This window comes from Macrosteles quadrilineatus, unplaced genomic scaffold, assembly GCF_028750875.1.
Source record: "Macrosteles quadrilineatus isolate MER2022 unplaced genomic scaffold, UCM_ALF_1.0 Scaffold_9__3_contigs__length_116548681, whole genome shotgun sequence".
Taxonomy (NCBI): Eukaryota; Metazoa; Arthropoda; class Insecta; order Hemiptera; family Cicadellidae; genus Macrosteles; species Macrosteles quadrilineatus.
In genome coordinates, this window is record NW_026542602.1 from 37,586,217 (window position 1) to 37,614,062 (window position 27,846).

The following is a 27,846-nucleotide window of genomic DNA, read 5'->3' on the forward strand; positions in this document are numbered from 1 at the left end:
AACAAATTCTTTCAAATATCTGTCCAAATCCAACAATCTTATTTTACATGAATCGGTTATTGAACTCGTCTCTCACATCGAAGACCGAAACACAAATCACAAGTCCAGCAGACAGCAACACACCCAATAATACTTAAGCCCATTAATTAAACAACACGTTATTATCTTTAAAACATGCTTATCTATTTTCATGTAGGTATCATGATCAAATTCGTACATTGATTTGACTCATTAGGTCCCTGAGGGCTTACAATGTGCCACAGAGGTCTTGGTATTGTTTATGAAGTTGACCCAGGACCTACACAACAACATGAACCTTGGTCCAGGATCTACTTTCACCCTCCATCATGGTACACAGTCGTGATGACCTGTCACTCGTCAGTCAAGGGTCACGGGACCAAGGAGTCATCCATTATAGCTTATGTGTTACAGGGGGTCGACTGTCCAGAATGTCCTGTAAACTAGTTGGAATAAGGCTCTCGTGAAAAATAATTCTGACAGAAAAGATACTTCAAAACATTTGAGGAAAGGTATTTTAACAAATGCCTTTAAATCTATCGGAGAATCTCAAGTGGAAAACTCCCTTGCAGTAGAAAACCCCCGACCCCCGTTCAAATACGAATCAATAAGTCATAAATTAAGACCTCCGATCAAATTACCTCTATTTTGTCCTTTGAATGATGGAATTCAATGGGTTACTGCATTTTATCTATACTGTTATGCTAGTGTGTAATAAAAGGAAGAGTGTACAGTTGCAGTCAAAGACAACCGTAATACAACCCACTGTGACCTGGATGTCTCCAGTTACTTCGATGACCTCCTCGTTCGCCACTCTCCTAGACAACAGTAGTCTCGCCACGTTCTGCTGAAGAACTGTACACGTTAGGAATTACTGAAGTAATTGCACAGAAACATTTTGATTACAAAGTTAACCGTGGCAGATCAAGTAACCTCTCCGTTCTGGGTAGTAATTAAATGCAATAATGGGTATAAATTACGTAAGAAATTGTTTCCAGTGCTAGTCAATATCTCGGTGAAGTTTAAATCAGCTATAAAACTAACATAGAATGTATGCATTTTTATGTTGTGTGCAAGATCTTTATTATTAAATTACTTAAACACTGTGGAGTTTCTTTTTGCTTCTATGGAGAACACTCAAAATTCATTCCAAGAAACCTTGATGTCAGATTATCAAAACGGCAATACCTTGGTTATGTTCTAATAACATATATTTTCAGTTAATATCCAGTCGTTTTTGTGCTATGGAAAGACAAACAGACTACTAACGTTGGCTATAATATAAATGTAAAGACACAGCTGTTTGATGTCATGACATTCAACAAACTAAACAACATAATCCACAATGTAGACTACTAAAGTTTATGAGGTGTGCATGAGCGTGCTAAACCTTGCTTGATAGCTGCGATTATCTGGGTTTATAATTTTATGACTCAATCCAGTCCATGTTGAAGTGACCGCTCTGTTATCAAGAGGGCATTGAAATTTAAGGCTTAATGATAACTGTTTAGAGCCTAGTGAAAGTGTGGAAAATTAGAATACTAACAGCTCCATTAAACTAGAGAGTTTCCAGGTTAAGCACGCCTTCTGCACAGGCTTTATGGTGAACGAATTGTGTTATAATTATTGCCATCCTGCTTCATTTTTTAATGTGTATTGTTTCATGCAGAACTTGCATATTGAAAAGGGCAACGCACGATCAAAATTAAAACTTCTTCATATTTTTATTGAAATCATAAAAAGTTTAACTCGAAAATAAAAAATATGAAAACAATCTACAATTCCGTTAACTTTAAACCACTAAAATGTAGAAATTAGTATTTTATCATTTTACCACTATGGTACAACCCAGATAAAAATATGTTAAATGATTTTATTTCTTTATGTATTAGAGCCCCGATAGTGTATCATTTTGTTTGAATAAAAGATAGTCGATTATATCAACAAGCCTAAAGATATGTTTGGACTAAACTTAATGTACATATTTAATGAAAATACACTGCTATATAACCTGAAGAAACTTAAAAAAAACATCGTGTCACTTAGTGTTATCAGTAAATATACAACAACATTCGATCCAAAAAATTCTAGAGACTTTAATGAACGGATGCATATATTTCGATGAAGCACAGCAAATTAAACTTACTATTTTTCAGTTCTTTAAAGTAATAAATTGGGCTGTAGATGAACAGATTATTAGCTAGCTCTAGGACACTCAAACTGTGGCACACTTGTTTAGGTGTGTGTGTGTGTGTCTAGTCTAGTCTCTCCCACATCTCAGTTAAGTAGTTCACAAGACTTTCACGGCTTATCTGGACTCCAATGACTCAGTAAGCTATGAAGTAAACTGTTTTCACCATATGAATGGAACAGAATTGTAAGCAAATAATGAGGTAGATATATCTTATGTTTGTTGTTATTAGTTTGTTGCATTTTAATTATTTCCTTCCGTGCTGGTGTGTTAATTGAGCAAACCCAAGGCTTAAGTACAATACGAGTGGAATTTGAATATTTAACTTAGATTTACTTGTTTTATGGACATAATGTGGAATGTTAAATTCGACCAAATTATGCACAAGCAATTTATTTTGGATGTTTAAGATTTTTGGATGGAAAACTAGAGGGGGTTTTTGGGGGGTATCCAAAATGAACAATGTGCTAAGGCAATTATAGTACTAAGCACTAGTATATATTTCTTCGTTTTTGTTCTTATTCGTGGTTGAAAATTCACATTCCCTATCAGCCGAAACATATTAGTGGGCGCTTAACAGCAATAAGGAAATTTAAGGGCTCACCTTGCATATACCACGAGAACCTCAGAAAACACAGGTCATCTCATACACGAAATCTGTTTCAATATAAGCATCTAGCATCCATAAAATGTTAATAGTGACTTTCAACTTTCTTTCATTTCGGATAAGATGCGGTTTCATGACATGTAAAAGTCGTCAAAGACCAAAAGAAAACTTGGGAGCGCCCACTCTGGGGTGAAAGTATAAATAAACACACGCACAAACAGGTCTTCGCTGGCCTCTTACCAAGGCCCTGTGGGCGCGTGCAGTGTGAAGAGTGTAATTGCATATTGCATTGTGTCAAACCTATCATACGCCTGACAATGTTGTTGGCAAAGAATCGAATCCGAGGCCTTGAAAGATGTTCCGCTACTCACTTTCCCTATGACAATGGCGTCACTTTCTCCCGTTTCTGGTCGTCGGATATCCTCTAGTCATAGAAAAGTCATCGTTGACGTTGATCAAACTACCAATAGTCATCAAAGTTCTATAGCCCGCCTTGTTTCATCTTTTGAAACCCATTGATGGATTGGATTGTGTGACGAGACAAGATTGAATGCCAAGCAGTAACCTTCTTTGCACAACTGACTGGTGATTTGGAATTGTTGTTAAAATGATTTTCTTTTGTGCCATAGTGCAGTTGTAAATGTCACTGCAGATACTTAATAACTATAGTCTTGGTGTAAAAATGTAAACTCGTTAAAGCTGCCATTTTTAAATTATACTGTCCATAACTCTTAAAGTAATTGTTCAACAATGACGTTTCATTCTCGTTTCTTCTCTCCCCCTGCCTGGCCCATATGAGCTTGTCATGCCCTTACATGTTCAGGCATGTTAAGACATGTTTGTTCGTGACCCGGCCTGTCACCCTTCACCTTTCTACTGCAACTGCATCCAGACATCCAGCCGCTTCTTCCTTTCGAGCCTCGTGAGGAGAAAGTTAAATATCATTGTCATGAATTTCCAGCTCAAGTCTTCCCGCGACCTTTCCACCCTCGCCATTACAATTACCAATTACTTCCTCCGCCCCCACTAATGGCCTCTTTACCGATTGATTAGAGAGTTTATGGCTCTGCTAATGACTGTTTGAAACGTTAATTCTTTGACACCCGAAAGGTCAGCTGCTGTATGATTCTCTGATTCTTTGGTTTGAGGTTGTATTGCTTTTAGCACTTAGTTGGTCTCTCAGTCACTAGATGTAACAAGTGACTACTTTGTGACAATAGCGTACATTAAGAAATTATCACAAACTGTCGGATAACCTTAGTGTTTGAATAATAAAGCTACTTTAATTGGATGCAAATCATCTGACTGTAGAACATGTAGTTGACAAGCAAATGCGGTCATCGTCAGTATTAGCTTTCGCTCATTTGTTGCCAAATTCGTCACACTTAATTTGCTAATCCTATAAATAAAAAATTAACTAAGGTCCTCATAGTTTAACCAAATACTTTATAGGACTTAAGATCGTTAAAGCTCTTTGAAACATCCACAATTCATTTTCCACTCAAACTAAGTGACGTTCTTCAATCAGTTGGATATTTTATATTGTCAGCTTTCCTTCAGAGTTTTTCTCTCGTCGGAAGTGGAAGCACTAAGATCAATTAGAGCATCCAGCGTTTGCCTTCCTTAGCCCTCTATTGGACGTTCCTATATCAATATTTTTTAAGACGCGGAATCTCTTTATACGTATTTTGACAAATTTGGATGGAAGAAGGAACAAGATGCCCCACGCAGCTTTAGCTGACTAAAATCAGCTGTAACTTTAGTCAAGACCGTGTATTAATACCCAACTAGTGGTCGTCCAGTGGTCGAAAACTCGACCAGAAACATGTAATCTACACGTATTGACTATTGGATACTGAAATAGACATACCATCTGTATGGACCAGGTGTCACAATTTTTTTAATTAAAAAACATGTAGTTGTGTGAGCCATCAGTTACTGAATGCGTGTCTTAAATTCTATTTTATTCCTTATTTTTTGTTGCTGACAAAGTTGATGGGTCAATTTATTCAGTAAATAATATCCAAAGTGAAATTTTGAACAAAAAACGTACACCGGTGAGAGGGGAGAGAGGCCCGGCCCAGTTAGAGGTTGTGTACCCGCTCCACTCCGACATGATGCAAGGTAAACGCATCCTCGCAGCTGCCTTTCACTGCAGTTTCCCAACACAAGTCCAGCCATGGCTGATGGCTTGCTTCATCCTTCATTCGATCATTGATCCCAGGGTCTGACCTTGACAAAATCTTCCAACCACTGACAAATACAGTACATGTCCTGAATTGAAATAGTGGTTTTTCTGTGAAAGTGGTTCTTACCTATGGAAATTTTCCAAAAAGTGTACCTTAATTTTGCGCCTTTATCGTTTTTATTGAGTGATGTATTGCTTAAGATTGTTTAGGATTTTCCAGAGCCAATTTGCACTTAGACTAGTATAGACGGTTTACGAATATTTCAAAACCAATTGGAATCATGAAACACAAACGTCAAGGTATAAAATGTTGGAGTGAAACGTTGGCAATAACCGTATATGTATTAACTTCAGCATTTGTCTCATTACTACGATTATTTTAGATAATGAAATATTTACTCACCTTAACACGTTGCAAGAACAAAAATTTAAATTAGCTCTTAACTGTTGACAATTGTGCATAATCATATACTATGTTATGAGTAGAACACAGGATAAATTTATCCACTGAGACTGGCTGTGTACTGGATATCCGAGTGGTTATATTACTCATTTGACAATCAAAAGGTCACCGATTTTATCCTGAGAAAGGTCAGTAGCTTTTTCATGGTTCGAAACTGGATCCAGCTGTTCCTGATCATTGGGCTTTAAATACAATGATCCTGGCTAATGAAGCAGCTGATCTTATTAATTAACAAAGCTACACAGATCATCCAGTGGGGCCTTGGATCATCTCACACCATTCTACACACATCTTTCGCTCATATTTGGGTTTGAATAAGCACCTAAGTGGCGTCCTCATCACAATGATTGATGATTGGTAATTGAACAATAACCATAACAAAGCAATGGAAGAAGATATCAAATATGACTAGCTTATAAAATCAGGCTAGAGCGTTCTTCTTAAATTCTTTCCAAATCAACCATTTCCTTTGTCGTTAAGCTATACACAATCCTTTTAGCATCATCAATGTTGAAGTTCCTTATAAACGTAGATGTAAGAATTTTAGATCACGTTAATCACTTGCATTAGAAATATCACATGCAATGGTTGTTCAAATCTGACAGTTATAAGCCATTATTCATTACGCTCTCGATGCCCTTTCAGCACACGTATGTTTTCTGTACGGTTATCAAGAGAATTTTACGCTTTCCTAGCACTACTGGAACCAGCAGCTACTCCATGCCGTGAAATTGCACACATAACCAGTCCTAGTTGTTTGGTAGGGAAATCGGTCTGTAATGTTTAAGTGTTTGACATCCTAAATCGCATTCAGTTACTAAAACTTAAATTATTAACATAGTTTCATTTCTCGTACGATGTTGCTTTAGCATTGGGGTAAAATAAGTATTTTGATTGATATAATATTTAATTGATGGATTTTTCATGTAAACTCAGCTAATTATTTTCAAGGAGCCTTTTGCGATGCCTTTTTGGGATACATAAAAAACGTTAAATTGGTTCTGATATCAATTGTAACAGCTGTTTTTGTCTCCAGTTCAGTTCTATAGCTATCTGTAACATTTATCAATAATCAGCTGATAAAAATGTTGTGCTTTACTCCAATAATGGTTATATCCCTGCTGTCAAATAAGCTGTATTACCAAAGGTAAATGATTATGTAAGATGCAAAATAGAGCTTCGTTAGTTAGGATTATCAAGTAAGTACAAGAGAAGTTCTTCTACAAACTCTAGGCCCAAGGGGGTTTAGGAACTGACTTTTTCAAATCATAACCTAGAGATTTTCTTGGTAAAATCTCTAGATATACAAAACTAAGTAAACAAATCTGTAAAATAAATTACTTTTTAACGTGTCCCATTTATTTTAATATCCGCATGTCATAAACAATCTTTAGTTGCAAAAACCCCTTCCACGTAACCTTCAACAGTTAACTTCACTTTGTGAAGGCACCACTTAGTGCATATTCAAAACGAATTTCCGGCGTTAAACTGCCCAAAGAGGTTTATTTGTTTGACAAAGAGGTTCGTTAGGATTTTCGGCACTCGAGTCTCAGTTTGTCTTGTTCGGTGACGTACTGAAGAGACGGGAACTGGTCAATGATGTAACCAGCAACCTTGACCGGTCGCTCTTTAGCATCAGCTGATTTAATTTGCTACCTGCTGACAAGTTAAACAGCTGTTGCAGTTATTAATTGCTCTGCGTGACTTAACCAGGTTCCGCAAAGCCGGGTTGCGTTTTTAGTTAGCTACTTACAATAAAACACGTGCTTTACTTTGTGCTAGATATGCATCTGTTAAAACCCAAAAGTTTGTGAACCCTGTGTTGGGCAAAGAAGAGAGAATAAACCATGGTGTAGTTTGACGACACCATTGTTGTCAAAAATGTCCAACTTTTTGCGTATAGAAGAATGTGAGTGTAAAATAGACCTATGGCAAAAACCGGGACTTTTACATTCATCTAATTATGTGACTTGGCATGATTACCACTTTCTGTTTCACCATATATACAACCGTATAACGATGGTAAATTGAACATTAGTCCATACACTATGTTATAAAAACTAATGACGATGACAGCTCAAAGTGCAACCGCATCTAAGTGACATGAGTGGTAGGAAGCACTGATACCTCATTATGGATGCACGAACGTAAACAAAGCTACTTTACAAAATGGCCGCTGTACACCCGCGCTCTCTCCCGCTAAGGTGTGAAATGAGAGGTAATTAGGCACTGATCGGTCTACAGCGGTGACGTCACAGAGAGAGCGATACGACCTCAGTACCAGCGAAAGCCTTGTAGCTACGACCACAAGGAAGAAACGACCGGTGGGCGACAACCACAAGTGTGGTGGTGAAATATACTGAGGTAAGTAGGAAGAGCAAAAACTATGAGTAAATGTCTTAAGAGGCAAAAGAATTAGGAAAATTCCTAATAGTTATTACATCACGACGTAAGAAAAATGTACAACATAATCAGCATCAGCAGAGGTTATTGGAAACTACTGCCGAAGAGGTAAAACCATTGAAGGAGTTAATAAATTTTTAATTTTAAAATAACTGAAAATCTACAAACCTTTAAAACACAGAACCTTTAAAGGTTCAAACAGAATCAAAAGAAGCACCAACCAGAGCTGAAGAGTTAAAACAGTTTAAGGAGATAAGTACTTTAGCAACAACCACGTTGATTGAACAACCAAAATAAGAAGACCACAACTTACACAACTTAGGTTGCCAATATATCCAGGGGTTCAAACAAATAGGACATTAAAACAGCCAATAAGTCACAAAAAGTAAATAGACACATTGATGCAGAGTATTTATAACGGTGAGTATTTATACTAAAATAAATAAAAAATCTTCGCGTTAATATTAGCCACTTAAACGTAATCGGATATAAAACAAACAAGAAATGAGGATAACGAATAGATCGCTGGGAATATTTAAATTATCCAATGCAGTTGATTGCAAAATTTTCAATTGATAAAAGCATTGCAGTCATAAACAGAACAATCAAATATTCAGTGAAAACAAGTCTAGGGACAGCTAACGTTGAGTGAGAGTAGATCAGTGACATTCATCAACAATCAAAGAAGGAAAGTGAAATCCATCAAAGATAACTGAGTTCTAAGTGACACAAGTCATGAAACTTGTAGTTTGCTTTCAATAAGTAAGAATTGATTTCGAAACCCCCATCGTACATCATCGTTCACGAGCTATTAAAGGATTATTGAAATGACTCAAGCTGGCTCTCAGATGTATGGCTTTCTCTTTTACGGTCTGTTAGGAAACAATGGTAAATGCCTCGGTTGGTAGACACGTGCGTGGGCCAGCCGTTTATTCGGCTCTACGGCTCTCAGATTTCATACTTTTACACTTTGTTGTTGTCTAGTCACAGCGGGGTTTAGCTGTCTCTTTAGTTGTCGAAAGGTAGCCTGACTGTTAAATCTAAACATTTAGACATACAGATGGATAAAACAATGTTGTGACAGATGTTTTTGTACTTTGGTGGTCAATGATATTCGTGAAATATTTTTGTGGATTTTTGTTCAATCAGTTGCACGACTATGAGCTCGTGGGTTTGCATCCTAGTTTCATTCAATTTAGCTTTTTTGCGAAACAAAGCGTTGAAAACATAAACTTCTGACTTTGGCAAACCTCATGTCATTATTTATCCAAGCTATAGAACAATCATATTTAGGCAAATTTGATGTATTTCATATCAACTGTTCAACTGTATAGTTCCCTGTTCAAAATTTCTGCAACTTCTGTGCCACTCGATGTTGAGTAGCAGAATGCCTATGTCCTATTGGGGCTTAATTAAATAACTTTTCATAAAGCTTAAAAAATATTTGTCTCAGTAGTTTGTACTTTTCTTTCTAACACTTAATTTTTAAACGTCTTATCTTTTTACATAAGCTCCATAAGGTTCACATCGGCTGACGGTAATTCTTTGACAACTCAAAATAGAAACTTGGCTTAGCACAGAATTGATATAGCAGTAGGCTATACCTACTCCTCTTCCTTGGTTTCCAATGTTTTGTCAAAATCACCTCATGAGCTCCACCCAAACGATGCTTTAGTAGCTGGGTCAGCTTGAGGTTTTGGTTGAGTACTTGATGGAGGTATTAATTCCACCGTTGCAAATAGCCTACCTGCCACATAGTGGCGTCCCCATCTTAAATAATTGATAATTGATAATTGATAATTGCTGATGGAGGATGTAATTTCAATGTCATCCAATAAGAGCTAATCAACCGTTGTGATACGTTTATCAGTAAAGGTAAGTTCGTAATTTCTTAGCAATCAGCTTACTATTTCTCTTTTCTCTTTTGCATCTTTCCATTATCCCCCTTCTGCATCTACCATCTTTTTCTTTCTTTACTGCATGGATTAGGATATGCGGAAACCTCATAAGATGTGATGTTTTAAGCCAGTAGTTGATGCAACTCTTGAAATTCAAGTGCAACAGGTCCCGGATGAGTCATTATCACGTTGAGTCAAATTGTGAACGATTCCTGGTTACGAGAATTACCAGTCGGTTCAACTCAAAAGCAAAGCACTTTACGATTACGATTTCTTTCACCTTACTTGTGTTTTCAAACAGTTCAAAGATGACATTGGTTCTATCTTTGTATGATCAAGATACTTATCTTGAATGTGTTTCCTGTTCTGTGCAGTAGCCTTGTGAAGTCACGACATGCCCGTTATTTCTCCATAGACCTTGGAACGTTATTGTCCGACTGCAGTGAGAGGCTTAGTATCTGATGAACACCCAAGGTGCCAAGGAGTCATTCATTAAGTCAATAGGGAACATAAATAATCACGATTTGTATTATAACGCATTGAAAGGGGATTTGAAAGAAATTAGTGTCAGGGAATATAGCTTACAGTAGCATGTGTGAAGTATTTGACATTCCTCATAAGAATTGCTTTCCATAAGCTTGGTGGGAAAGAGTGTCTTACAAATCATCCAGGATAACTATTGCAGAACATAGTTAGCATTTTTTCCAAACGAAGTATCGTTGCAGAAGTCAAATGATCGTTTAGTGACTACAGCGATAAGACCAGGTTCGGAACCACAATGTCTGGCTTAGTATCCCAAGTAGCTACCAATGAGTTACCACTTCTATATCTCCCAGAATTTTACTACCCTCGAAATTTCTTACCAAGTTAAATATTGCCTGTAATATTTCTTGCCAAGCCTATATAGCGTTGTAAAATCTCAGTTCAACTATAAGTCCTCGAACGGTCCACATCTTTTTGTTTCAGCAGTAACTCAGATGCACAAAAACTTTACGATTGTGATTGAGGACTTTCTATGAACTCTTCCGTCAGCTGGGAAAGTGGTTGACGGGAAAACAGCTGGGAGATCTCCAGCGTAGTGTCACCACGAACACGTCCCGGCGTAGGTATCACGTAGAACCCCGCAGGGAGTTACACGAAGTGGTCTCTTACATAAGTAATTTCGCCAACAAATTGTACCATTATATATATATATTCCCAACGCTACTTTTTTAGTGATGTGATTATTTGCAGTTGTCGCATTCGTGGTTCATTTAGTATGGAAAATCAATTGAAGTGGTTAAATTAATTAGGAAAATAAAAACATTTATTTGTCAGCACACTCAGTCGAAGCCAACAGGAAACACAAATCTAAGCAGGAATCAAATTTTCCAATAGTATTAGTGGTCTACTTTCTGTAAAAAAAACCTAAATGGTTCAAGAAAGATCTTTAGGGACATGATATTAAATCAAGTCTTTGCTATTTTAAGATGACGATAAGAGGGGAATTGTATAGAAAGGGCGTTTAACTACAGCCATAAAAAGGGTCGGATTAAACTTAGGTAAAAGATAAAAGGCTGTATTTCACCATGAAACCGCCGGCTCGCCATACCCTATTAAAATTCAATAAAACTTTTATGTAATGGTTTTAACGATCCATGGCCAATCCATCATAAAATGGTCAAACTTAAGCACTTGGTTTTCATTTCAGTTGCTTAAACATTCAAAATATTATAAAAGCTTGTATTGAAATGTTCCTAGTTTTCTACTTGCGCTTCAAATTACCCATCAAGTTGTACACGTAGTTATTTTCATCGTTTTAATCCCAAGAAGTCCTCTTCCATACTTCCGACTCAAGGATTCCCTAAGCTCCTCCACATTTATGTTCAAACACTCTCTGTCACTGTCACTTTCCACTTCTGTTCTCTCCAATGTCAGTTATTACAGTATAAACCATTGTTGCGTGGTCTGTGGGAATAAACACTTCAGTGGTCTTTGTCTCAGTGAATCATTCCCAGCTGATTAATAATGGTCTCGTAGTGGAACCGAGTTGTGCAACTGATGATAGATAGGACTTGAGCTTGTCGTTGATTTGTTTGTTACATTCGAGGATCGTATCTTCTTCATACCGTCTTTGGTTATTGGATTTCACTACTACTGTATAAGTAGAATTCGCATCCTATTGCAAAATTTGGTGGATTGGACTTGAGCTTGTTGAATGTTTTCACTTGAATTTTTAGAACCTTGCCCTTTTGAATTTCTGGATACCGCAAGTAGAGTTCTCGTCGTATTGATAAAGTCTCGTAGACCCCACCATGTCCGTGGCTTGACCATGTCATTAAAGATTTTTTCAATTGCATTGAAGAACATTCATTTCAAAACAGTGACTCTAGTCTTTAAATTTAGACTCTGCAAATAAATAGACATCAGACGCAATTGGAAAATTTGATGTTTGTTTTGATGTGGGCCACAAATACTTTTTTAAATACTTTTACTTCTGAAATAGCGACCATACGACAAATTGATTTACTTTATTAGGCTCGTTATGATGAAATGTATTATTCCTATTTTAGATTGAATTTTACAATATACACGATTACGTTCTGGTAATTATGCCGATACATAAGTGACAGTTTAAAAATAAATTATTCTGTTTGGTCGTAAAAATTTGTAAAACGAATGGAAACACAAAACACACTGACCTAAACCAGACAGAATACTTCAAAATCATCAGATGATCAATAAGAATCAAAAATAATATTAGAGGGAATTTTATTATATATTCAGTCTGGCTAGGGCCACACTTGGCGACTTTGACGCGGCGACTTTTTTTCGCGCGACTTTGTCGCGACGACAAAGTAGTTGGGGGTGGCCACAATAGGCGACAATTTCAACCTTTCAGTTTACTTTATACCATACCAGTAAAAATAGAGTTTCGAGATGTTGTATTGTAATTTTAAAATCGCGTCATTGATTATGGAAATAAATAAGGATCTATGACTGTTTATGTATGTTTTTGGATGATCTTAGAATACATTCTTAATTGCATTCAATGCTTTTTACTATTATTTGCAGTATCATACAATTCAAGCGAATCTTACGAATCGAATCATATAGTTAAAGTATTTTCGTACGTGCACCGGTGCCTCTTTATATTTCGTACTAGGTCACGTAATAGTTTTTAACCATTTACCTGCAACAAAGGAATACAATTTTTACTAAATAGAAGTGTTAAATTGTGTTTCTAAAACCAATGTGGACGTCTAAATCGTCAGATCACTGTTTAATGCTTGATGTTGCAATCTCTTGTATATCTAAATACCCCCGCCGCAAAAATTCTGCAGACTAATTGAATTTACATTTGTTTGGCTAGATTTCCACTAAAATATTCACCTAAACTTGTCGGATTTATTTCCAATTTATATAAGATGAATTTAAATTTATGCTTAGGTTTGTTGGTACAGATAAGGTAACCAAATGAGGTGTGCTTGTTAATTAAAATTTTGATAGCTTAGCACGAAATTAACAATATTGCAAAATGTTATTAAAATATATCTATAAACAAGCAAACTACAACAGTTTATTCTCCATAAAAACGGGCATTATAAGGCATTTTTGGAAGGGAATTGTGAAATTTATGTTTTAGGGTCAAAAATAAGAAAGAACTAATGTTATACCCCACTAAAGCCCCGAAAACCCCCATTCTCATAGTCTGATCATTCTAATTTGCGAACCCGTTTGAATTAACGTTGGTTTTAACATTTGTGCCAAATACCATTAAAATCTTATCAATTTTGCTTAAGTTATCGCCCTAAGGGGCACATAGACCTATATAAATATAAAATATATACACTGCATATGTATATAGATACATATGTACTTATATATATATGAATTTTAACGGAGGGAGTTTTTGCCTCTGAGGACCTCAAAACGAAAAATAAGTCGGTCCCGGGCTTAGGTCCTACCATGCAAACCGTAATAATTTATTCTCTATTTGGAAAATTCGCTAAAAGGATGAGAAACCACAGGTATGGAGCGAATTACCTGAAACATCATTGTTTATGGATGGCGTTTTTGATATTGTAACTTTTTGTAGTATTTTTTTTTTATGTGGCTGACATTGAACGCACGACATTTGAAAAATACACGAGGTTTTAGTTTCCTGTTATACTAGACGAGTAAAATCTCATATATGCTAGAGGACACATGTAAATATGCCAACACTAACTTATTTTGTCGATGAAAATATTTGTATTTTAAAAGTATATTTTCCATGCCAGTCCAAAACTAAATAATATAGATATGAAAATAGAGCAGCAAAGGGGGTGTGAACGAGCGACTTGTCGCCTAGTATGGCCGGTGCCATAAGATAACATGGGGAGCGTATTTGTCGCCGCGACCGAAAAACGCTCCCGGTCGCGTTTATTTTTCTGTCGCCGGTGGTCGCTGGTCGCGAGTCGCTTAGTGTGGCCGCCTCCATTTAATTTAATGCTACGCACTTTCACTCATTGACGCCGCGACTTTGTCGCCGCGTCAAAGTCGCCAAGTGTGGCCCTAGCCTAATAAATCATCGACTACAAGGCCGTGGCGAGACAAAAGTTTCAACGCTGCAGTCCCGGCTTACCGGAGAAGCTGTAGCACCGGTAGCACCAAATCATAATAGAAGGTCTTCGCGATGTTTACGTTCACACGTTTGTTTTTACAGTTGTTTTGTTACCATGACGTGTTTGAGGACACGTTTGAGTTTGAGGTTTGATTCAATGAAATCAATTACTGTTGATCAAACATCAATTACTGGAAGTTAATTAGTAAGTTATATGACACAAATATTAATAAAAAACCATTCGAACGATAAAACTGTCAAACGAGGTACAAAAAAGTAATCGAGAAGTGGAATTTTTTTTTGTTTTTTTTTATAAAACGTTTACGAAAATTTGTGTTTGATTCTTTGTTATGAATAAACAAATAATTATGTTACGTAGTGTACTTTTTTTCTTTCTAAGTAATCAATAAATAGTTCAATAATTGTTTTAACATTTAAAGTAACATAAAACGTTTACACTGACGCACTACACGTTTAATTTAATGAGCTGTTCAACATCTTACAACGCCACCCACCTCATTGTCAACCTAAGTGCATTTAAAACCTATCAATTTAAAACAATAGTCCGTCCAAAAGGAGTAAACAATAGGTAAAAGTCATCGAAGCGCGTCCTCCTCTGTTCTTCTTCAATATTGCAAGCAAATTCGTGAGTTCCTGATTTAACTTTTGATGGCACGAGGAAACGAAGCGAATTAGTTGTATTTCGTGTTGTGATAAGCTACTACTAAAAAATAGCCACTATTTTATATATAGATTCTTGGCAGTTCAAAATGCTCCATAAGAAATAGAGAGCCTGACTTTATAGAGAATTACTGACTTTATCCAAGTATACTTGATCCAAAAAATGTAATGAAAACTTAATTGGAGAAAAATAAGAAAACTATTAAATATTTTAAAACGCAGAGATATGTTTCCTAGTCAGTAGCCATTTTCTAACACTCGATACTAAATCAGGAACTGTGTAACTGTAGTCTCAGCCAATGTGTTGGATTTATCAGATCAAGAAACAGGAATTCCCTTGCTTTGAATTAAAGAAAGTGTTAGCAAGAATGTATTTTGGGAAACTTACAAATACTATAATGCCAAACAAGGATGTTCTTCTTCTCGTTCAATCCATTTCCCTTCGGCATACATTCTGAAATGCACTAGTTCTCGAATGATTTAAATGATTTAAATCGTTAAATGTGGTTGAGATCTCGAACTACTATTTCAGCTCACTGTTTATCTCGCAAATTCAACGGTTTATTTAAAATCGTTCAGAACATTTAGAGAAATTCTTCATTGAAAATTTTATGTTTACTTGCATCATTGAGTTTGATATTTAAACCAAAACGGCTAATTGGAAATGTGTACACGTTTCAAATTTTCGCGCTACAATGCTATAACAAATATTGAGCGTATATTACAAACGTGTATATAACCATGATATTGAAAATTCTGATAACTAGACTATGTGGTTTGTACAAGTTCTTATTGAAAAATTACAAAATTAACTAATCATAAACGAATTTTTTAAATATCAGTCTTAAAAACAAAGTCAAATCATCCCCTCCCTCCAAGTGTCGTTAAACCACACTAGCGATTCTTTACTTGGCGTTTGTTTTTTTTTTTTTTTTTTTTTTTTTTTTTTTTTTAAAAAGAGGTTGGTGGCCTCTTTTAACCTTGCATTTGCCCGTCCACATAGACTAAGCGCCCGTGCGTGAATCGTTAACAGCAAAGCAAGGAGTGAGCCGGTACAGTACAAAGGTGAACTGTACTGATAAAATGTTGTACCCTGTACAGTGTTTGACCTTCCAGTGTTAAGGGAAATTGTTATCTATATGACTCTGTGTTCGAATCTTAGACCATCGCCCGACGGATGTACCATGTTATGGGCCCTGTCACAACATACAATTTCCAGGTAAAACAGTGTATTTAAGGGACGTCCTTGTAGAAGCTATTTTTGTCCGAATGTGAAGGCGATGTTTCCGACGGGTATGGGTGGGAAGCTAGCTTTGTTTACCTTGCCTACTTCCCCTGTACAAGGCTGAGTGTATAGCCACTCTAAATCTCAAAAACTTGTGTATAGCAGGTACAAAAAATAAGTCAGAAACAGTGAACACTATTATATGGCAAACGGAGCGAACCAGAACAACGACTAATTGATTATATGTCAAGAATACAATAGAATTTGTTTGGGCAAATTTTAAAATTGGAATGTTTTAAACGGGAAGGTTTTTTAGAACCTAAGGAAGTGGTCTAAAGTCTTAAAGTTTTTATTTTATGAAAGTACATGCCAACATTATAGCCAAAAAATTTACTCAATTGTGGATTATTTTTTAAAAAGATTGATTACTTTCGAAGTTTTTTTTTACTGAATATCGTTTGATTTTTAATATAAAAGAAGAAATATACATGGGTCAGCTGAAGCTAGTAGTTTTATCTATGCTAGTATTTAGCTCATAGTTTACTAAGTGTATCATCAAGTATTTTAGTAGTGGTTTGATTTCTATATTAGCTTTTAAAACTACTTCAGTTGATGAGGACTTGCTATACGACAAGTCACTATTTAACTCTGCATAGTTAAAAGATGGTGTTTTTAAAGAAGAAAATCCGTTTTATCACACACACACACACACACACACACACACACACACACACACACGCACACACACGCCTTTTTTTACAGCTCATCATTCTATCGGGGTTTCAATCAAAGTGTTATAAATTCTAAAAATAGTTACAACTCGTACAGGAACGAGATGCCCATTTCATGGTCGCATAGATATTACATTTCGTACAACAGTTGACAATATTATTATAAATTATATTTAATTAAAATTTCTTATTTTCTTAATTGTTCTTCAAGTGCTAAGAGCTTTAATATTCTTCACCAAACACGCTTTGTCAAATTATAAACAAGGAGTGGCACAATTAAAGTATCCGGGGTCCTTTATTTAGAATACTACAATTAATTAATCACTCCCACAAAACAACAATCGACCTCACTGCCTACACTTTCATCCTACCTGAAGGTAGGCTTTGTTAAGCTTGAAAGATTTAATTTTATATGTACTGCTCCAACAAATAAATGATCATACAGTTCTTGCATCTTCTTGTTAGGGTTTTTTATAATTCTCTATAAATGTCCTAAACATTCGGGATTGAGTAAGGTAATAAGTAAGTTTGTATAAATATAATAAAGGAGGGTGACTATGTACTTAAAAATACAAAAGTTATAAATCGAATATTTAATTTTTGCAAGATGGTTTCACTAAAATAGTGCCTCTTAGAAGAGAGTCCTGTTTTTATTATAAAGTAAATAGCTAAACGAATATTACAATAAACCTCAATTAAAGCTCTTGATATGATAGAACTAAAACTTTGGTCGAACCCCCTTAAAACGTGATTGACGGTTTCATAAGGCATTTTTGTACGGTTTATATTTTGGCTACTGCAAAAGATACATCGCCTGGAATGATAAATAATAAAAGTTACATTCACATTAAATACGCCTAATAGAATAATTAATTTACCCGTTGATTGGATGTGCAGAGAATCTATTAACAGAAAAATTAGGTCTACTCTGCCTACTAAATATACTAGCCGACTATATCTACAGCTGCTACTATCATCGACTCCTTGCAGAATTGGCTCACCGCTTCTAGACAAGATATCTTTTACATACCAATCCATCTAACCTAATACTAAATAGTTCAATAAATGCAATCCAGAGGGTAAAATTCAACAACACAAAACACTAGATCTACTCACCGGGGGAGGCTCCGAAGAGTAGGCCTCGCTGGGAGGGTACTCCTTTCCCACCCCGACGGTAGAGATGCTATCCTGTTGCTTTTCCATCCTCGTCCGCGGTTCACAGCGGAGTGTGGACGACGGACGAGAGAGTCGGGTATCTTCCCTTCCCCCCTCCCAGCATGCACCGTGGTACCTGGTACTTTCATCCACGGTAGCCGTCCACGGCCGATCTTTGAAGTCAGAAGTCGTGTCAGAGCTGGAGATTCTTCGGTAACCCTCGAGAGGTTCGCCTTCTAGGGAGGTTACATAGGTTATGATTATATTATAGTACGTAATACAAAATAATAAAAACATTAACTAGTGGTATCTCACAAGGATTTAACTTCGTTGGACATACTCCGGTAATCTTTAAGAGGCTCCCCTTCGGATTCCGTAGGTCACTATTATCGTTCGTGAGACTTGGGGATTTTTTGAAATTAGACTGTGTTTTCATTTGGCAACCTTTAAGTGACTTCGGCGGATTTCGAAGGCGCATATAAAATTTTGCTGGTTATTGGAATAGCTATACAAATGTAGTGTGGATAACCCAAAATCTATGATCTAACTAAGTTGGAGATTCTTTTATGATAATCTCAAAAGAAAGTAAGTATAACTATTGACTATGGAGACCAAAGCAATAAACGATAATTTGACTAAGTTTGAGATTCTTTTATGGCAATCTCAAAAGAAAGTAAGTATAACTATTGACTATGGAGACCAAAGCAATAAACGATAATTTGACTAAGTTTGAGATTCTTTTATGGCAATCTCAAAAGAAAGTAAGTACAACTATTGACTATGGAGACCAAAGCAATAAACGATGATTTGACTAAGTTTGAGATTCTTTTATTGCAATCTCAAAAGAAAGTAAGTATAACTATTGACTATGGAGACCAACTCAATGTGTAGTAACTAAAATAATAAGCACACTTTGTAAAAGCGACACAGCCAATGCTTTGTTCGCATAAAGTTATAAAATCAGCATCTGTGTTGAGAAAAGTAGTGCTATCTTGAAGATTACCCACTAAAAATTTGTATTTTCAAACAGAGAAGTCATATATTCTACTAATTTTTTTTCCTATAATCTTATTTTTTTAGATATATAATATCTCAAAAGGATATATATATTCATATAAAATTTCGTAGGCTGAATTAAATCATCGTCTCAGATAAAGGGGAATGTTTACAATATCGTCTATATACTCTCATACTAGCCGATGTCATATATTTCTGATAAATTAATAGATAGTTTTGTTTTAGATTTTTTCCGGATGAGTTTTTGCTCCAACCCAGTTGTTTCTATCTAACGAATAAATTACAAATGTTTACAACCTTTTGTCACGATAAAATCGTTGGAAATGGCTCAGACTTTCTTAGGGGTGCTATCTCCAGTCATAACAATAGTAATGTACTGTACAAGTAGCCAACACAATGAGTATAGAAAAAACATGCCTTGTGATAAGCCAGCTCCATATTTCACGGATTCGATCAGCTGATTATGGGAAAGGTAGGTTACAAATCAGCTGTTGAGCAGATGTTTTGCCCGTAGCTACAGTTGAGGTTAGGTTAGCGCTTTCATCTCGACTATTGGATCATCAATGATCGCAGATTTTCCTACTGGAAAGTGCTTCTGAATGGGGCAAAACAAAAGCCTTGGGTATCAAAAAACTAAAATTTTACCTTAGGGCTAAAAAAAACTCCTTCAAGTGTGTTTTTTTTTTTATCGGTGGACAGTTTTTTTTATTGGCCATTTACTTCCTTTGTAGACTCTCTGTATTTTCCAAAATGACTGGTCTGAGATTTGAAATTACTGTAGATTATGGACCGGCCAATCATACTCTTATTCTTGTCCTTAAATCTCTTAGGTCCACGCCCCACGGACGTAAAAAGTTTTGAGGCTTTGGAGCTCAATACTGATTTGTCTCCATGGCAACAAAAATATACACAGCTATGTTAATATTTTCACTATTCAGTTATGACTGACTATTCAATACCTACATTTTATATCATTATTGTTATTAATTTTTGTCTGCTACACAGCTGAACTGTGAGTAAAAACCACGTTTTATATTCTTTGAGTGAACTGCATTCAAAATCATAAGTGCGTTTGGGTTTTGATTATGTAATTATGGTCGGTTTATTTTATACTGATGATTTAAAGATCCACAGTATTCTCATTTTAGTATCGAAAAAGGTGTTCAAATAAAGGAACAATCAATTATAAGCTATTGCATGACCACAACTGATACAGCTAAAGAATAAATAGGATGGTCAACCTTTTAAACACATCCTAACTCAAAATTAACCAGACCTGAAATAGTATATTTCGTACCTAGGGCCGAAAATTAAGTTTTGCAAAACCATTCCGGTCCATGGTACGAACGCTATTTTTCACCACGGTATACCCTATTACCACTATTGACCACAATAATAATGCACTCTAGCAGTCAACACAACTACAACTTTAAGGTTATGTGAAGAAATAATTTGAGGAATCAGCAAAAATAATAATAAATAGTTGCTAGGCAGCGGTGACATTAAAACAAGTATATTGCAAAAATGCAACGCTATGGATACTGATTGTGTTTAATATGCATTCATGTTTTAAGAAAGTAAGCGGGCAGCTGATTTTCGGCCCTAGGGATGTAAAAACCTGCTTGGTCCCCAAATGACGATGACAGCTGGCATGGCCAGCAATACGTAGTTTTCGGTCTCCAATAAACGTTTGTAAAACGACTAAAAACATCGTAGTGTGGCGAAAACAAAATAACAGACTTCTGCTTTTATAATAGGATAAGCATTAATTAATCTCAATCAATCCAAAGTCGATACTTGTAGGTAAAAGCGTCTAAAAAAGCCACAATACTGATTACACAATCCTACAGGGAATTACAATTACAAAATAGTATTCTTATCTTTGTCTGGATTTTTTTTGTAACGTCAAACAACAGATTTTGTTGGTAAATAAACATCTATGGAAACACTTAGTGAACCGATGAGCACCACTGGGTGTAATGGCTTGTTTGTTGGGAACTGTGGTTAACGACAAAACTGGCCAAGTCAAGGCTGCATGTTCAAGTATATTGTATAACATGTAACCTTTGACCCCCGCTGGTTATCCTTGGAACAGCTTTACTGTAACTTGAAATTCGCGAATCCTACTTTGATCTAAAGACATAAACGTTTCAGTTAATAAACAAATTAATTTACCCTAATCAAAACTAATCCATTTAAATATTAAAATTTTAATGACATAGAATAGTATGTAACTTACCTGGTAAAGAAGTATAGTAATCATAAACATAATTATTATTTGTTTGTTGACGAAGCCGAAGCCACATGAGCAGCACGACCAATTATTTCGGGTAATCCTTAAGTTATAAGAACGACATGCGCAGCTCAACATCACCCAAAAAATAAACCGATACAGCCAACATTAAGCAAAAAGCTGAGATTAGGAACATACCTAGGAATATCATAGACCTATTCACTTCCCTGAGTTCCTCTCGGGCTACGCCCCTTGGATGTCCAAAGTTTTGAGGTGAGGTTTTCAAAAGTAAACATTAGAGACAATTCACGATGTTTACCTTTGCGTTGACAATGTAAACAATCAGAAATGCCAAATTATCATTTCACAATTTTGACAGCTGATCCAAAGAAATTAAATAAATTTTACACAACTAACAGTGAACTTTATTACGGATTAAATATTTTAAATCTATTTCAATGATTATAAAACAGATTTTTCTTCCCGTTGTGAAGCACGGGTATAGTTAAATCATAGATAAAACATACTCCCTTGTGTTGGTTAGTCTATGGTTAAATATAAAAGGTTTCCATTACATAAGCAAGGTATTTTATAATTTTATTTGGAAACTTTCTATGGATGATTTTTTTGTAACCAACAAACGCACATTTAGTGAGCAAGAGTATTGACGTTGGATACTGTTACAGACTTTTGATCCTACCGTAAAATCTAAAACATGTTTTGATATGTTGTTAATTTCTGATGAGTGATGAGCCTAGAGGACGAATTGGTTAGTATTTAATAATATTGCTTTAGGCCTACAGTTGATAAAATAACATGAATAAATAATGCACGTCATAATCCACCCAGTTACTCTACATAACAGTTGTCTTTAGCAGATCCAAAAACATTGTCAAATATACAAGAGAATGTTGTAGAGAGTTGGCATATGAATTGATCAGGAGTCTATGGTACGAGTTCCCATTTTATAGCGTCTTTGGACATTCAATTACAAATAAAAGAATGGAAAAGTCACTTAGAATAATTACGTACTTTCAAAACACGTTCATATTTTAACATGCAGATAAATTAGACAAAAGGCTTTCGAGCAAGATTTGTATGTAACAAAGAGACTAAATTAGTTAAACAAAGGAGGTTATGACACATTAAAGATCATATTTAATTTTAATTACACTACTTTAATGGTACCGGTACTTCTTTTTGAATCTAAGTTTTGAATCAGTTTCATAAGGTATCGACTTTTTCTGTAGTTTTCCCTCTTAATGTTGTGCATACCTCACATATATGATATGTACATATATGAGATATGTTGTCTCTTAAATAACCTCATGTTTACATATAACCAACTGTCGTACCTTTCTCGTCCCACGGCTCATCATAGGAGAGGTATTCTTATATTTAATTGCAAGACGGGTAAGAATGGAGAAAGGCTGCATGGTAGACTCGTGTCAGGCTGCATGGTGACAGTCGTTAACAATGGAAATTCACACCTCCACTGTCTGCACGCACACGTCTAGGTGATCAAGAAGGTCGTGGAATTAAACAGATTTTTTAATTGTGTATAACTGAGACTTGGAAATCGTAAATAATTTTGTTTCTTGACACTTGGCTTCATGTAAACTCAATTTATGAGTTAGGGATTAACAAAAATGTGTTTTATTTCTTTGTTTGCTCTCAAGTTTTCTCGCTCTCTTTATTTTTTAAAACATCAACTGCCCATGAAAGTAAATTGGTCCTTGAAAGTAATTAGGTCTGTGCGATACCAAAACCAGTGAATTGGAGTGTGTAAGCATAGACTAACCAACACAAGGTACAGTATTATGTTTTATCTATGGTGTAGGTCATTAAATTTGGTTAATCTAGTGTTGTTTAGATTTATGACAAATATGAGTGAATGGATATATGATATCAGCTCTTCATTCAGGATTGTTATTAAAAGTCCAATGATCAAATAAACCTGAGTACATATCCCAGGTACCTGGGTTTTGAACCCATCTGACTCAGCGGCCTAGGCTTGAGCTGGATACTTTATGACCCGGCGAGCACTGCGAGCACTATACCCACTCAACCGTCTAGCTATTTTAGTCCCTATGGGATACTGCAGTGATAAAGATAGTGATAGTACAGGAAATTCTTCTCTAAACAGTAATGACCTACCCAAGACGCTACTACTTAGCCACAATGCTCGACCATCAGCCAAAAACACTTCTCGGCAAATAAATAGATCCACTCAAACATATAACTTTAAAATTAATACCAATAAAAGTTATGTCTGATATCCTGGCTGGCTAGTCTGGTGTTCTGCATATTCCTGACTAGAAAGCTGGGCCAGGTATACTACAGTTGTAGCCTCCACTTCCACCATGGTAGTCTCTATGTGCGCGTGCGATCACGTCCTATATGTTTCAGACATGCGTATTGGATCGCCAGGAAGTAGAAGAAAGTTGTTACGCAATCTAATCAAAGCCACCCGTATTGGTGCGCGATCTTAACTTTGCCGCCGCGGGCAAATCTAGCGGGAATACTGTTTAACTGTAATACATTGTATATCTAACCGTCGTGTGTAGAAACAATATAAAGTTAATGCACATTTTAGGTGTAAAAATGTAAATTTATACTAAACCCAACGTCTTAAAACCTTTTATGTGTGTGTTACTTTAGGTGTTAAAGTACCGAAGTTAACATACATGTACTTGCTGTAGCCAAATAAGTCGTATTTGGCTGACTTTTAGATGAAAACACAGCCCTATATTAATATAACTGTAGCGACTGTTTTTTTTTTTCATTTCAACTGGGACATAGTTCATTAACACGGAGTAAAAACTGTTTTATATCTTAAGTTGATACTATGACAATATAATTATAATATATTGCCTCCTTACTAGCTGGGAAAGTTGCCGGACTGGTCAGGAAGTTTAAGTCCACATGCAAGAATTGATTGAATAAAGTTTTGATAAAAATTTACAATATCCTCGCAACTTCTTACCTAACGTTTCAACCCAGTGATTCACACATCAACTAACTGTGTCCAACCAACCAGAGTGACTACGCAAGAGCCAATTAAAAATGACCATTCAATCAGAGAACTGATAATGTTACATCCGGAAAACATAACTCAAAGCTTCCATAACGTAAAAGTGTATTTACAAAACCTTGCACCTATAATCTAAAATCTATAGTCAGTTTGAACAAAATGTACAATTTCTATCTTCAGATGTAAACAAACTGTATTCGGGTCTCAAAAAGCTAACTTGGCACTTTTTCACATTCAATTAACTCATCCAAAGCGTCCTCAATTCATCTTACAAATTCATAGATAGTCCAGTCACGGAATGAGGTGTAGAGTGCGTGAACAGGTAACTAAGCGATTCCTTCAGAAACTTGTTCAGGGGGCTTAGGGTGTTAACATACCAAAAGTCCTGACTCCTAGGTGGTGAGCCAGGGGGTGGAGAGGGGAAAAAGGGGTGGAGAAAGGTACGCATTTTGGGTTTTTTGATTATATCTCGAAAACTATCAACTTTTTGTATACTATAGTTAATTATAAAATTGAAGAAGATTAAATTTTCTACAAGAAAAGTATATAATGTGTTTATTTTGGTTCAACAGATTACGAGTTATAGCTTATTTAATTGATATCTTATTAAAATCTTCTTCCATAAGAAATACATGTAAATTAGTATGCGAAATGGGGCGAATCCTATCCGCCCAAAGGAAATATAAATGATATTTTGGAAATCTTGACAAAATTTCCAGTAATTTGACACTTTAATCATTAAAATTGATCCAAAATTAAGGCGAGGGCGAGGTAACAAAATTTCGAGTTTTGGTGTTTTTTTTATTGGAAATATAAAAAAAAAACCTTAAATCATCCCATTTTTAAACGCTCACCCTCGCTTTAATTTTTGACAAAATTTCATGATTAAAGTGTCAAATTACTGGAAATTTTGTCAATATTTCCAGAATATCAGTTATATTCCCTTTGGGTGGATAGGATTCGCCCCATTTCGCATACTAATTTACATGTATTTCTTATGGAAGGAGTATTTTAATAAGATATCAATTAAATAAGTTATAACTCGTAATCTGTTGAACCAAAATAAACACATTATATACTTTTCTTGTAGAAGATTTAATCTTCTTCAATTTTATAATTTAATATAGTATACAAAAAGTTGATAGTTTTCGAGATATAATCAAAAACCCCAAAATGCGTACCTTTTTCCCCCCCTTTACCCCCCTCTACCCCCTGGCTCAACACCTAGGAGTCAGGACTTTTGGTATGTTAACACCCTAAGCCCCCTGAACAAGTTTCTGAAGGAATCGCTTAGTTACCTGCTCACGCACTCTACACCTACTTTTGGATCATTCATTGGCTGGACTAAGACCAATTCCACTTCAACACACATAACATATGGTATAATGGCCACTAACCAAACCAAAATGGACAGTAGTGGGTTCAATGGCAGATAAGGCAGCGCCAGCGCCGTCTAGGGCAAGAGAGAAAGTAAAACAGACACGTACAGCTTCCTGCACTATCGATATCATAATCACGAGTCAGCTGATCAAACAGGAAAAAACACGAATGGATTGACGGATGCAGACGAAGAGTGCCGAGCTTTCCAGAGCATTGTTGGAGAGGTTTCGTTGAACTAGTTTGTAGTGAGATGACAAAAAAATGGGACTGACAATCCTGCTCTTGGTGGGCTTGCTACGACGAGGATAATCGTCACAAGTATTTGAACTATAGTTGGCTCTGAATTTGCCATCGTAGAGTTCGTTGGTGCGTAATTTTATTTAATTGGTAAGTAATGTTATCAGAGCGGACAACTATCCTTTTGCCTTGGCTGTTTGGATTATCTAGGTGGCTCTGAAATTGCCGTCGCAGAGATCGTTGGTGCAGCAAAGGATTTTATTGGTAAGTAATTTTGTTAGTGCGGACCGCTATCCTTTCGCCCTGGCTGTTTGATTGACCTCTGAAATCCCAAAATTTGCCCTGATTCTCGGCCCTTGCGAATATATTGAAAAGGTCCAGTAGATTCTTGATTCTTGCCCTTGATTATTGGTATTTGTATAAATGGTATTGGTTTCAAAAAATCTGATCTTAAGGTTAAATGAAAAGGGCGAAAGTCCTAGAACACCAAAGTATGCTAACGATCATTCGATTAAAACTTATCCTTCCTTTGACCATTAACATAAAACAATCAGCAATGTACATAACATTGCATTCGAACATGCAATCTGTAATAATTTCTGGATTGTGTAGCGTTTAGTATTTCACAAATTATAAAACAAAGAACCTTTATGGGGCCTAGATATTTTTAAAAGGGTGTAATAAGATCAAATTTGCGTCCTGATTTGATGGGTTTTTGTGGAGCTGAAACGTCGCGATCACGGCACACTGATCTTACTAGGTATTAACAAAGACATTCAGGTCATCTCAGTCCTTTCTCACACCTATCTTGCATTTACAAAAAATAAGTTCCAATACTGATAAAGTGATTAATTGTTAGAGAATTAACGTCCTTTTACATATAAAAAAATAAAGAAAAAAATAAACTTAGCTTATAGATTTTTCAGAATTAAATAATGAATTAAGTAAACTAAATAAATATCATGGATGTAAAACAATTAAATTTCTCCTAGTCAATTACTATTTTCAAGAGGTTGGCCACCTCTTTCAACCTTGCATTTGCCCGTCCGTATGCGTCTGAAAGACCAATGCATGGGACTTAAGAAGAAAAACATGTGGTGAGCTTGTACACTGTACAGTAAAAGGAAGGACTATACTGATATTTTTAAGTGACGTCACTGTGGGACGCCAACACTCAACATTGTGTCACAGTCCGTCGCTAAATCGTCTGAGCCATCGCTAAACTTATCGCTAAACCCACCTATCTACCAACATTACAAAGACATTTTCATAGCTGCTGTATTTATCGATTAAGTATGAGTAATAATTGGCCTATTCGACATTATCTATACACAATCGCAGTGCTAAATGTAAACCAGGTGTATATACATACACTATACGACCTATTACAACTCGAGACTGGTTTGGTGGCTTACTCATTAGCATATTTACACCAGACGTATCTAAAGTGCAATCGCATGAGAACCTGATGGTAAATTGGATAAGGGAAAAAGCAGAATGTCCCAATATGACATCGTACGCGGTGACAGCAAACTTTCTTGATGAAAGTTGAAATGCGCCAGATATTAATGGCGGTATCATTTATAGCTGCAACCGGTAACTGGATATCACTGTTACATTAGTAACAGGTAATTAAGTGGATCTTGTAACGACGACTTTAATGGATTGAAAAGTTCGCTCTCAAGTTGGTGGTACTATAAAGTTGTAGCTGCTTTGTAGTCGGTGTATTATAGTATAGACGACTAGACAGTGTAATTTTGGCTAATCATTAGATCATTCAACCAGAGTTGTGGACTACTG

At 36.0% G+C, this 27,846-nt stretch overlaps 1 protein-coding gene across 1 annotated transcript in view; it reads right to left on the reverse strand.

The window, feature by feature from the left end:
- The window catches only part of LOC129002608 (proline-rich protein 36-like), a 31,058-nt gene extending 12,839 nt beyond the window's left edge, over positions 1-18,219 (reverse strand). The window contains exon 1 of the mRNA XM_054430542.1: positions 18,107-18,219. Coding sequence (XP_054286517.1) covers positions 18,107-18,193 — 87 coding nt within the window. The 5' untranslated portion in view covers positions 18,194-18,219. The remainder of the gene's footprint in view (positions 1-18,106) is intronic.
- Between the last annotated feature and the right edge of the window lie 9,627 nt (positions 18,220-27,846).